The 13184-nt window shown below is 55.0% G+C and overlaps 1 protein-coding gene across 1 annotated transcript in view; it reads right to left on the bottom strand.

Annotated features, from left to right (window-relative positions):
- The window catches only part of LOC144949215 (uncharacterized), a 15648-nt gene extending 11935 nt beyond the window's left edge, over positions 1 to 3713 (bottom strand). The window contains exon 1 of the mRNA XM_078879104.1: positions 3615 to 3713. Within this exon, the coding sequence (XP_078735230.1) occupies positions 3615 to 3713 (99 nt within the window). The remainder of the gene's footprint in view (positions 1 to 3614) is intronic.
- Between the last annotated feature and the right edge of the window lie 9471 nt (positions 3714 to 13184).

Genomic DNA, 13184 nt, shown 5'->3' with positions numbered 1-13184 from the left:
TCCCCCCTCTCCCGCTCCCCCCTCTCCCGCTCCCCCCTCTCCCGCTCCCCCCGCTCCCATCTCCCGGCGCGGCAGCCGTCGATGCGACGCTCGCCCGCTCGGTCCCCAATCAAGAACCCGAACGCGACGTTCTTCATTCGCTGCGCAGGCCGCGTCCGCTGGGGTGAAGTGTGGGTAGCCAGACGTCTTCTTGTTCTTCTTCCTCTAAGACGGTGTACTGGCCAGCGTGGAAGAGTAGGCCGAAAACACGGCGTGGAGAGAAGGCTCCACGTCGTCGGAGGTCTCCCCTCTCCCTCTGGCAGTGAGCGAGCACCTGCAGAGCTGCGCCTCTATCCGCTGTTTCTTTTTTTACAGAACACAAAACGCTCCTGGCAACCGCAGTGACAGTTAAAGAATCAACAGCAGCAGCAGCAACATCATCATCAGCATCATCATCAGCATCATCATCATCATCAGCAGCAGCAGCATCATCATCATCCGCAGCATCATCATCATCAGTAAAATCATCCGCTGACGAAGTATCATCAGCAGCATCATGAACATCAGTCTCAGCATCATCATCAGCAGCAGCAAATTCGACATCGGTGAATCATACGAATGTACAGTATGTTGAACTTCTTTCGCACCGTACGTAGCCAGCCGTGTGAATCGGGAGTGCGGCGTGGAAAGGCCAACAAACTAAACACACAAACAGGCAAACAGCGTCACGGAAGGAATGAGTTTTTTTATTTATAAAGTTACAGTACTGTACGGGGTGGTCTAGACATCTTGTGACCCCCATTTAATGCCCCGAAACTTAATTTTTTAAGTACAAATTTATTTGCTACCGAAACGAACATGCAAAGAGAAAAACATATATATATTTCAGCGGTCAATTAATTTTGGGTCACAGGACATCTGGAGCACCACCGTGTAATACCACGCGGCCAACAGCGATGGCTTGGGGGGGAGGGAGTTCTTCATGCAGCAGTGGATCGACCATGACTCCTGCTGCGGCTGCTGTGGCTGCTGACGACGACGATGTTGATATTGGATCTCAATGCAGCCTCTTCCTCCTCCTCCGGCATAACAAACAGCCTTGGGGGGGGGGGGTCGTGACAGTGCCGCGTCTGCGGCGGGGCCCGCGTCCTTCCTGGACGCGACACTTTGCCATCCAAACAAGACAAAGATCCCCCGTGTAGCCTGTGGCAGACTGTTGGGGCAAGTGCTGTTAGCGAGTAGCACCCTGTGAAAGCCGGCACGGCGCACGAGGGGGTGGGTGGTCAACACCACGCCCGGCCGCCTTTGTCTCCCCAGTGGCGATGTTTATACGCCGCGACACCAGGTACTCATTTGAGGCCGAGTCGACCCAGGGGAGGCCCAGACACGCGGACACACCCACCCACTTGCAGGCAGCGCATACCGGCGAGGTCGTTGCTGCATCTGAATTGTGGCCACACCGGTTTGGAACGAGTCCGCGATAACTGGAGCACACCCACAGAGACAAAGATCCCCCGTGTAGCCTGTGACACACTCTAGGGGCAAGTGCTGATAGCGAGTGGCACCCTATGAAAGCCGGCACGGTACACGAGGAGGAGGGTGGTCAACACCACGCCCGGCCGCCTTTGTCTCCCCAGTGGCAATGTTTACACACGGCACCAAGTACACACAAGTACACACAAGTACACACACATAATTACAAACAACAATAACCGCCATTCGCTACTAAGTGGCGGTAACGTTACCACGACGCTTGTGCCAGGCTAGGTGCACGTTGAGGCCACGTGAAGTGTCGAACGCCCGCTGGCAGGAGGTCACGGGGCAGACCCAGCAGGTGCCACGGGTCGACTGACTGAGATGAGTGGCCGATGCACCACCACCTGTGCCCCCTACTGTGCCAACTTCTTGTGCTTTAGCCACCGGGCGCTCCGCTCGTTGTTGTGAGCGTCGCTCCTCCGCCCTCCGTTGTTGTTGGAGGGCGACTGCCTCCAACTGCCCAGTAGCGTCCTTCACGAGCCTCCTCCACAGAGGCCGATCTTGACACTGCTGGTACCAGTCATCGGCAAGTCCACTCAGCTCCACGTCCTCCTGTACCACATCACTCTATCTCTTCTCTAGCCCATGCCGCGCCCGTTTAGCCCCCTCAATCCGGCCGAACAAAAACTGTTTAGGCATGCGGTGGCTGGGCATGCGGGCTACATGGCCCAGCCAACGCAGCCTTGCCTGCCGGAGGAGCTCACCGATGGGACTTGGCCCAGATCTTTCAAGGATTTGTGAGCTCCTCACACAATCCAGCCTGGTTAAACCCAGGATGGATCGTAGGCAGGCCAGCCTAAATGTTTCTAACCGGCGAAGATGCTCCATGAGGGGGGTCCACGGTTCGCAAGCGAGGGAATGACCGTGGCCCCGACCGTTGCAACTGCCGCGCCGGGAGATGGAATCGAACCTGTAATCACGTAGATTGTAGGGCGTGGAGTAGCGCCCCAGCTGTTGATCATCACCACCGCCCACATGACCACTGCTGCCACCACCACCGCCACCACCACCACCACCACCGTCACGGTGGGGTCGCATTTCACGCACCTCCGATGAGCACAGTTGGCTGCGTACGGTGCAAAAGAAGTTCAGATATACGTGCAATACACTAGCCACATGACGGTCCTGTACACTCACACACGTGTGCAGAGCCCCCCCCCCTCGTTTTTTTGTCCATCCTGTACGGCCCTCTGAGATACATGGCTGTTGTTTTTCTTCTTCCAGAAGCGACCTTGGCTGCCACGAATGGCAGCTCAACGAAGTGGCTCATCATCATCGTCCTGTGTAAATGTAGATCAGGAGCCAAACAACTCTAAACGCGTGACCTTGATTCTAATTGTGGAGAGAAAAAGCGGCGGGATCAATAGTATGGGCGCCACGGTGGCTATGAGATGTTAACTACCTCGCCTGGTATACAGGAGGTCGTGGGTTTGATGCCGACCCTGACGCCTGCTGCTGCTGTATATTTGGAGGTTGCGTGTCTCTCTCTCTCATCATCATCACGGTGGTTAGGAGATGTTAACTACCTCGCTTGGTGTACAGGAGGTCGTGGGTTCGATCTCGACCCCTGGCGCTTGCTGCTGCTGTATATTTGGAGGTTGTGTGTCTCTCTCTCTCATCATCATCACGGTGGCTAGGAGATGTTAACTACCTCGCCTGGTGTACAGGAGGTCGTGGGTTAGATCTCGACCCCTGGCGCCTGCTGCTGCTGTATATTTGGAGGTTGCGTGTCTCTCTCTTTCACTTCGTGAGATCGCGTGGATTTTTCTCCGGGTCCTCCTCGGAAGTTGCTGGGAGCATACCCATGCTTTACCCCACCGCACGCTTCGCAATTGGCCGCGTCGGGTGGAGGAGGGGTGTACGACGCAGATTGTACCCGCGCGGTGATCTGACGTCAAAAAAGTATTAAATCTTAACCGTGGATTGAACCCATGTATAGTGCTGCTGGGTCGATAGAGGCGGGGGGGGGGTTAAGGAATTTACCCCCCCTCCCCGCCCCATTGTTCCAACTGCCGCGCCGGGAGATGGAATCGAGCCGGCCACCGCTTGGGATTGGCTGCGTACCTGCCCAACGCGTCACGCGACCTCTGTGACGTCACAGTGACCGGCGAGGCGCCGGCGTCACGCGCGGTGCTCGAGCGACCCCTCGTGGTGCGTAGCGACGACTGCGGCCTCGCGACACACCGCGGGGTCAGCATTGAGTCACCCCAGCGAGAGTCGTAGAGATACACAGAGACTCGTAAAGATACACAGAGACTTGTATAGATACACAGAGACTCGTATAGAGATACACAAAGACTCATAGAGATACACAGAGACTCATAGAGATACACAGAGACTCGTAGAGATACACAGAGACTCAGAGATACACAGAGACTCATAGAGATACACAGAGACTCGTAGAGATACACAGAGACTCGTAAAGATACACAGAGACTCGTATAGATACGCAGATACTCGTATAGAGATACACAGAGACCCATAGAGATACACAGAGACTCACAGAGACTCGTATAGAGATACACAGAGACCCATAGAGATACACAGAGACTCACAGAGACTCACAGAGACTCGTATAGAGATACACAGAGACACATACAGATACACAGAGACTCCTAGAGATACACAGAGACTCATAGAGATACACAGATACTCATAGAGATACACAGAGACGCATATAGACTTACAGAGACTCGTAGAGATACACAGAGACTCGTAGAGATACACAGAGACTCGTAGAGATACGTAGAGACTCATAGAGATACATAGAGACTCGAAGAGATACAAGACGAGGAAGAAGATGCTGCAAGGTGACACTGACGGCTGCTCCGTGCTTCCAACATTCCGGCTGGAGCACGCCATGTACCACACACATGGCGGTGCAGCGCGTCTTCAGCAAACGCTGGGGAGCCGGACAAGCCCCTCTCTGTACCAGCGTGGACGGCACCCTCGTGTTCACCTTCTGAAGCGCCTCCTCGTCACCGTGGCGTGTGCGATGACCACCACCACCACCACGTGGCTTTTCTTTCGTTTTGTGCGCGCTGCATTTAGCGCCATAGCGCGTGGATTTATAGCGATTATTTGTTTGTTTGCCGGTGACTTTGTGTATTTCGTATCGGAATCGCCTCCAGTGCTGTTGCTGCTGGCGGCAATAAAAGTTGTTAAAAAGTCAAAAGTCTCTCTCTCTCTGTCTCTCTTTCTGTCTCTCTCTGTGTCTCTCTCTGTGTCTCTCTCTGTCTCTCTCTGTGTCTCTCTCTGTGTCTCGCTGTCTCTCTCGTCGTGGCAGCAGCAGGAAACCTCGAAACTGGCATCGAGATCCTGAATCGTCTCAATGCTGCTGCTGCCATCATGGGCAAAGGTAGAATAGAATCGATTACTTCATCATCATCATTACCACCGTCATCGTCATTTGTGTAGTGGGTAAGCAGGGAGAGCGAGACTTGCTGGAGGAAACACGTTTATTATAACTAAGGGTACACAACACTAAGGGGTAACGGCCCCTTACACCCGATACCCTAAGGAGGTCGCCCCTCAGGACTAATGTGCCCTCACTCTGGTTAGAGCTTTACCCTAGACTGGTGAACTCTGAACCCGACCCTAGCCAGGGGTTCGGGTTCTGCCCTTTGGGCTCTTCGCTTCAGGTCTTCAGAGTGGTTCTTCAGATCTCCAGGTCTTCAGCTCTTCAGGTCTTCAGAGTGGTTCTGCAGATCTCCAGGTCTTCAGATCTCCAGGTCTTCAGAGTGGTTCTTCAGATCTCCAGGTTTTCAGCTCTTCAGGTCTTCAGAGTGGTTCTTCAGATCTCCAGGTCTTCAGAGTGGTTCTTCAGATCTCCAGGTCTTCAGCTCTTCAGGTCTTCAGAGTGGTTCTGCAGATCTCCAGGTCTTCAGATCTCCAGGTCTTCAGAGTGGTTCTTCAGATCTCCAGGTCTTCAGCTCTTCAGGTCTTCAGAGTGGTTCTTCAGATCTCCAGGTCTTCAGCTCTTCAGATCTTCAGAGTGGTTCTTCAGATCTCCAGGTCTTCAGCTCTTCAGGTCTTCAGAGTGGTTCTGCAGATCTCCAGGTCTTCAGAGTGGTTCTTCAGATCGCCAGGTCTTCAGCTTTTCAGGTCTTCAGAGTGGTTCTGCAGATCTCCAGGTCTTCAGATCTCCAGGTCTTCAGAGTGGTTCTTCAGATCCCCAGGTCTTCAGCTCTTCAGGTCTTCAGAGTGGTTCTTCAGATATCCAGGTCTTCAGCTCTTCAGATCTTCAGAGTGGTTCTTCAGATCTCCAGGTCTTCAGCTCTTCAGGTCTTCAGAGTGGTTCTGCAGATCTCCAGGTCTTCAGAGTGGTTCTTCAGATCGCCAGGTCTTCAGCTCTTCAGGTCTTCAGAGTGGTTCTGCAGATCTCCAGGTCTTCAGATCTCCAGGTCTTCAGAGTGGTTCTTCAGATCTCCAGGTCTTCAGAGTGGTTCTTCAGATCTCCAGGTCTTCAGCTCTTCAGGTGGACGATGACTGTCGGACCCGTTCAGAGGTCCGGCTTTTATACCCGTTCCAGAGACTCTCCGCCCCTAGCCACTCCTTCCTTCTCGAACTCTCTAGGGGGCCCTGGAATGTAACGGCACCCCCCCCAGCCCCCCTCTGGGGTCTGAGGTCCCTGGTGGCCCAACGGCCCGACTCATCCCCCCTATCCTGTCTACCACCCTCTTTTGGCACATGTCCGCTACTGCAGGTAAGAATCAATGGTGATAACCATACCGCCTAACAATGCACTACATTTGTATCACCATCAATATATTATCAGCAGATCGATGTGAGTTATTTGCTATGAAGAAGGGTCATTGCCTGAAACATCGACTATTATGCATATTCCATTTAAGGCCACCCACACACGTGCGTTGTCGTTGTCGTTGTCAGCAGCAGAGATAGAGCCATGGCCGGCCCCCACCCCTCGACCGCTGCTGCTGCTGGTCCAGCACCGCCACCACCACCACGAGCAGCCCCGGTGGGGCCTCGTTTCGTCTCCAACACCGCCACTGCCCCCCCCCGCCTCGCCCCCCCTCGCCCCACCCCTCCCCACCCCGCCCCACCCCTCCCCGCCTCGCCCCGCCCCGCCCCACCCCGCCCCTCCCCGCCCCGCCCCGCGCGCGTCCTCGCTTGCGGGGCGGGTGGTGCACTCAGTGTCACCACAGCTCGCAGTTCGAACTAAAACTATAAACTACTTTTTGGTTTAGCGCGTAGACTTTCGTGACCAATATTACATATTTTTTTCAATTGGCTATGTCGGGTGGTGGCGGGTTTAACTACGCATCTATATTTATGCGATATAACAAACAAAACACCTCGATTGTGAATAATTGCTTTTATATTTTACCAGGTAAGGCCCTACTGAGTGACGTAAATCTTTGTCAGAAGGGATCTTGCTACCACAAATGATAGCCCAACCAAAGTGACTCATCATCCTCATGTGGGCATTCATATCACAAGCCAAATACTCTAAACGCATGTTCTTGCAGACTCCTAGAGACTCATAGAGACCCACAGAGACTCATAGACCCACAACAACCCGCAGAGACCCAAACTAAAACTAAACTGTGTTGTTTATATTACCAGGTAAGGCCCCACTGAGCTACTTATCTGTTTTTTCAGAAGCGACCTTGCCACCACAAATGATAGCTCAACGAAAGTGGCTTATCACCGTGTGGGCATTTGTAGCAGCCAGACACTCTCTATACGCGTGGCGCTGATTACATTTATAGCAGCCAGACACTCTCTATACGCTTGGCGTTGATTATCAATGTCGAGGGAAAATAGCGCGCAGGACCCGGAGAAAAATTCAAACGATCACGGGGAAAGAGAGACACGGACATTTTCAAATACACAGCAGGCATCAGGGTCGGGATAGAATCCACGACCTCCTGTATACCAGGCGAGGGAGTTAACATCTCATAGAAGTGGTCATGGAAGTGGATGATCGCCGGATAGATACAGCCGGGGGCACGTGCCTCTATAGATCTCTGTGTGAGTCTCTGGGTCTTAGTGTGACTCTACAGAACTCTGCCTGAGTCTCTGGGTCTCAGTGTGACTCTACAGAACTCTGTGTGAGTCTCTGGGTCTCAGTGTGACTCTACAGAACTCTGTGTGAGTCTCTGGGTCTCAGTGTGAATCTATAGAACTCTGTGTGAGTCTCTGGGTCTCTGTGTGAATCTACAGATCTCTGTGTGAGTCTCTGGGTCTGAGTGTGAATCTACAGATCTCTGTGTGAGTCTCTGGGTCTGAGTGTGAATCTACAGATCTCTGTGTGAGTCTCTGGGTCTGAGTGTGAATCGATAGATCTCTGTGTGAGTCTCTGGGTCCGAGTGTGAATCTACAGATCTCTGTGTGAGTCTCTGGGTCTGAGTGTGAATCTAGAGATCTCTGTGTGAGTCTCTGGGTCAGAGTGTGAATTTAGAGATCTCTGTGTGAGTCTCTGGGTCAGAGTGTGTACGTGTGTGTATCTCTGAGTACGTGTGTGTATGTGTGTGTATCTATGAGTGTGTACGTGTGTGTATCTCTATGAAACATTTAGGCTGGCCTGCCTACGATCCATCCTGGGTTTAACCAGGCTGGATTGTGTGAGGAGCTCACAAGTCCTTGAAAGATCTGGGCAAAGTCCCATCAGTGAGCTCCTCCGGCAGGCAAGGCTGCGTTGGCTGGGTCATGTAGCCCGCATGCCCAGCCACCGCATGCCTAAACAGCTTTTGTTCGGCCGGATCGAGGGGGCTAAACGGGCGCGGCACGGGCTAGAGAAGAGATGGAGTGATGTGGTACAGGAGGACGTGGAGCTGAGTGGACTTGCCGATGACTGGTACCAGCGGTGTCAAGATCGGCCTCTGTGGAGGAGGCTCGTGAAGGACGCTACTGGGCAGTTGGAGGCAGTCGCCCTCCAACAACAGCGGAGGGCGGAGGAGCGACGGTCACAACAACGAGCGGAGCGCCGGGTGGCTAAAGCACAGCAAGTTGGTACAGTAGGGGGCACAGGTGGTGCATCAGCCACTCATCTCGGTCATCTCGGTCAGTCGACCCGTGGCACCTGGGTCTGCCCCGTGACCTCCTGCCAGCGGGCGTTCGACACTTCACGTGGCCTCAAGGTGCACATGGCCTGGCACAAGCGTCGTGGTGACGTCACCGCCACTTAGTGGCGAATGGCGGTTGTTGTTGTTGTTGTTGTACGTGTGTGTATCTCTATGAGTACGTGTGTGTGTATCAATGAGTGTGTGTGTGTATCTATGTGTGTGTACGTGTGTGTGTGTATATATGTGTGTGTACGTGTGTGTATCTCTATGAGTACGTGTGTGTGTATCTGTAGTGTAGTAACTCGGCGGGAGACGACTTCACGGGTAACACACTCTTTATTTTATCAAACTCGTTCACAGGTGACTAACACCTACTTTGTAGCTCGGGTGACAAACACCCACTTAGTATCTCGGGTGACAAACACCCACTTAGTATCTCGGGTGACAAACACCCACTTAGCTACTTGGCGACTAACGCCCACTGAGCTACTCGGATGACCAACATCCACTTAGTATCTCGGGTGACAAACACCCACTTAGCTACTCGGCGACTAACGCCACTGAGCTACTCGGATGACCAACATCCACTTAGCTACTCGGCGACTAATGCCCCTGAGCTACTCGGGACACTCCCTGCCCGGGGTATCCGTCTCGACTGTGGGTCCCCAGCCCGACCCACGGGGGCGTCGGACCCCGGGTCCCACAGCCTCGCCTCCGAGCCACACAGGGCCCCGGTCCCCACAAGGACGGCGGGACTAGGGGTCTCGTGGCACTAGGTCTTCAGCTCCGTCTTCGGGTCTTCAACTGGGTAACTCTCCCCGAGTGCTCTCGCGCGTCCCCCTTTATACCCCACCTGCGGACGTCGCTGCGAGCACCCACTTATTCGACCAATCGCCGGGCGCTGGCTACGATCCTCTTTTCCCCCATCTCATCGTGCCTCACCACTCACGCCGCGCCGCCCCGTCATCTGTCACTCCCGGCGCGCGCGTCCACACCACGCCCACAACGCGTGCCCAACCCCGCACCCCGCGCCGCCCCGTGATCCATCACTGTCACAGTCGGCGCACGTCAATACCACCACTACATCACCCCCTACCACATAGCTCGCAGCCGCCCCGGCTGCTATAAAAATATACAAACCCCCCTGTGTGCCCCGTAACACAACACAACAACAAGAACAACAACTAACCTAACAACACAACACGACGCGAACACTACCATCCGCAACCCTCAACCAATGCCACCGCGACAATAGAACAATATATACAAACCGGCGAGTGACAATAGCAATGTGTATGCAAAAAGGAAAATAAATGGAAATTTTTTTTTTTTCTTTTTTTTTTTCACTCGTGCAGTGTCCCCTTTTTCTTCCGAGCGTCCCTACAACGGGACATTACCCCGGCAGAGGGGAACACCGGGCGAGCTCGGTGTAGAGCAAAAAACGTCTTCATGAAAATTGTTGAGACCTAGCCCGAGTCCGCCTTGCCGGTCCGTCGTACGGCACCAGACGCGGTTGAACGTCCGGTGGTGCCGTCGGTTCAGGAAGACATCGGCCAGGCATCGAGGACTCGTGCGTGCCCCGGGGTTCAGGCTCTCGACGGTCAGCAGCCGTCAAGCCCGAGGCACCTGGGGGTGGGTCAGGTGGAGACACGTGAGGATCAGCCTGCGACACCTCCCTCCCCGAGTCGACGGTCACATCACACGCCCGGTCGTCACGGCACAGAACGGGGTCACACGGTGCCGCATAGGGCTTCAGTCGGGAGGGGTGCACGTACCAACGGCGTTTCCCCCATTTAATCTGTATACTCTGGGGTCGTGCAACCCGCACAATTTCCACCGGTCCCCTCCAAGGTCTCAACAACTTGGGGGACGTAGCCAACGGTGCATGTGGACAATGCAGCCAGGCCTTATCGCCTGGTTTCCAATCATGCGTATGCACCCTCCGCTCATGCAATTTCTCGTTTCCAATTTGCCGCGACCGCGAATTCAACCTTGCCGCCTCCCGCGCTTCAGTCAATTTGGCGATATTAAATTTGATGTGGTCTGCCAATTTAGATTTTGCACGTGGCTGGGAAATCCCCAGTTGGACGTCCATGGCCGGATCGGCCTCCCGCCCATACATAAGAAAAAATGGGGAAAACCCCGTCGCCGCATGAGGGGCCATTCGATAGGCCGCGAGTACCCCCGGCACCTGTAAGTCCCAATCAACCTGATCGTCGCAGACCTGTTGGCACAACATAGACGTAATCGTCCTGTTCAGACGCTCAACCATCCCGTCAGTCTGCGGGTGGTAGGGGGAAGTACGCACTTTCTTTGTACCCAACAGGTCGCACACCTCGCGCAACAAAACGCTCAAAAAATTCTTCCCTTGATCCGTCAGCAAGCGTTCGGGGGCGCCCTTGTCCAACACATAACCCTGGACAAAGGCGTCCGCCACCGCCGCAGCCGACTGGTTGGCGAGCGGCCATGCCATAGGCCATCGGGTGAAGTATTCCACGCCAACCAGCAGGAACCTATTTCCCCTTGGTGTAGCCGGAAAGGGCCCCAAGATGTCCAACGCTACCAATTCGTTTATACGCGAAACCTGAATGGATTGCAGCGGTGGATTAGCTGCCAATGGTGGCGGTTTCCTTTTGGCGCACCCTACGCATCCCTTAAGAATATTCGCCACGTCGTTACCCATCCCCGGCCAATAATAGTCTCGCTGGATTAGGGCGAGCGTTTTGTGAAAACCCAGATGCATGAGCCGTTCATGAGCTGCCAGAACAACCCTACCCCGCATAGCAACAGGCACAACGAGCACGTGACGCCGGGACATGTTGTCCCACCTCATCAAAAGGCCCTGTCTGCACACCCAGGAACCGACCCGCGCCTCCCCTTCTTCGGGAGCGCCAACTTTCCGACGTAGCGTAAGTAGGGAGCTGTCGGACATCTGGAGGCGGCCCCACTCAATGAGGGGCAACGACAACAGCGAATCCCTCCCCGTGGGGGCGTCCTCTCCCGGGGTGTCAGTGGCGGCGAGCGCAACTCCCTGGGTGCCGGCGACCGGGGGTTTGCACCGCGCCGATCCCAACAAACATGTGCAGTCCGTGCACGGCGGCAACTCCTCGTCCTCTACTCCCGAGGTCGGTGTCCCCGGTACGCCGTCGTCATCCCGACCTCGCTCGTGGGTACGGGTAGTCTTCCTTGTGTCCATACTTCTTGAAGACAGGTTTACTTCTGACGCCAGTTGTAGTGTAGTAACTCGGCGGGAGACGACTTCACGGGTAACACACTCTTTATTTTATCAAACTCGTTCACAGGTGACTAACACCTACTTTGTAGCTCGGGTGACAAACACCCACTTAGTATCTCGGGTGACAAACACCCACTTAGTATCTCGGGTGACAAACACCCACTTAGCTACTTGGCGACTAACGCCCACTGAGCTACTCGGATGACCAACATCCACTTAGTATCTCGGGTGACAAACACCCACTTAGCTACTCGGCGACTAACGCCACTGAGCTACTCGGATGACCAACATCCACTTAGCTACTCGGCGACTAACGCCCCTGAGCTACTCGGGACACTCCCTGCCCGGGGTATCCGTCTCGACTGTGGGTCCCCAGCCCGACCCACGGGGGCGTCGGACCCCGGGTCCCACAGCCTCGCCTCCGAGCCACACAGGGCCCCGGTCCCCACAAGGACGGCGGGACTAGGGGTCTCGTGGCACTAGGTCTTCAGCTCCGTCTTCGGGTCTTCAACTGGGTAACTCTCCCCGAGTGCTCTCGCGCGTCCCCCTTTATACCCCACCTGCGGACGTCGCTGCGAGCACCCACTTATTCGACCAATCGCCGGGCGCTGGCTACGATCCTCTTTTCCCCCATCTCATCGTGCCTCACCACTCACGCCGCGCCGCCCCGTCATCTGTCACTCCCGGCGCGCGCGTCCACACCACGCCCACAACGCGTGCCCAACCCCGCACCCCGCGCCGCCCCGTGATCCATCACTGTCACTGTCGGCGCACGTCAATACCACCACTACATATCTATGAGTGTGTGTGTGTATCTCTATGTGTGTGTACGTGAGTGTGTCTGTATGAGTACGTGTGTGTACGGCAACACTGTCGTGGGCAGTGCTGTGGGGGGAGGGCCATTGGCCTCTCCCCTCATGGCGTCTGTGACCACCACAGTGGCTAAACGGGGGCTCTGGACGGGTGCGAGGGGCTGGTAACCCCTCCACCTTCAATTAACCACCACTAAACTACGATATAAACAAAAAGCTGTAACAAATAAGCTTGTGCCGGAGGTCCCGGGGGGTCAGGCTTTTATGACGTCTCCTGGCCAAACCCCATATGGCGGAGCCAGCAGATTGAATCTTCACCCTCGGGGCTCCTCCAGAAACAACGAAAAACCATTGCGGATGGCCACGTGGAATGTTCGAACGCTCACTGCGGAGGAGAGGCTGCCACTCCTTTGTCGGGAGCTGGACCGGTACCGCCTGGATCTCTGTGGCATTCAGGAGGTCCGGTGGACCGGTTCTGGTTCCTGCCACCATGAGGGGTGGACAGTCCTCCACTCGGGGCAGGAGACTGCCAACCAACAGGGTGTGGCTCTTCTTCTGAACAAAAGAATGAAGGGGGCGTGGGAGCGTGGCGGT

The sequence above is a fragment of the Lampetra fluviatilis genome, chromosome 53 (assembly GCF_964198595.1).
Source record: "Lampetra fluviatilis chromosome 53, kcLamFluv1.1, whole genome shotgun sequence".
Classification (NCBI taxonomy): Eukaryota; Metazoa; Chordata; class Hyperoartia; order Petromyzontiformes; family Petromyzontidae; genus Lampetra; species Lampetra fluviatilis.
This window is presented reverse-complemented; position numbering and strand designations above follow the sequence as displayed.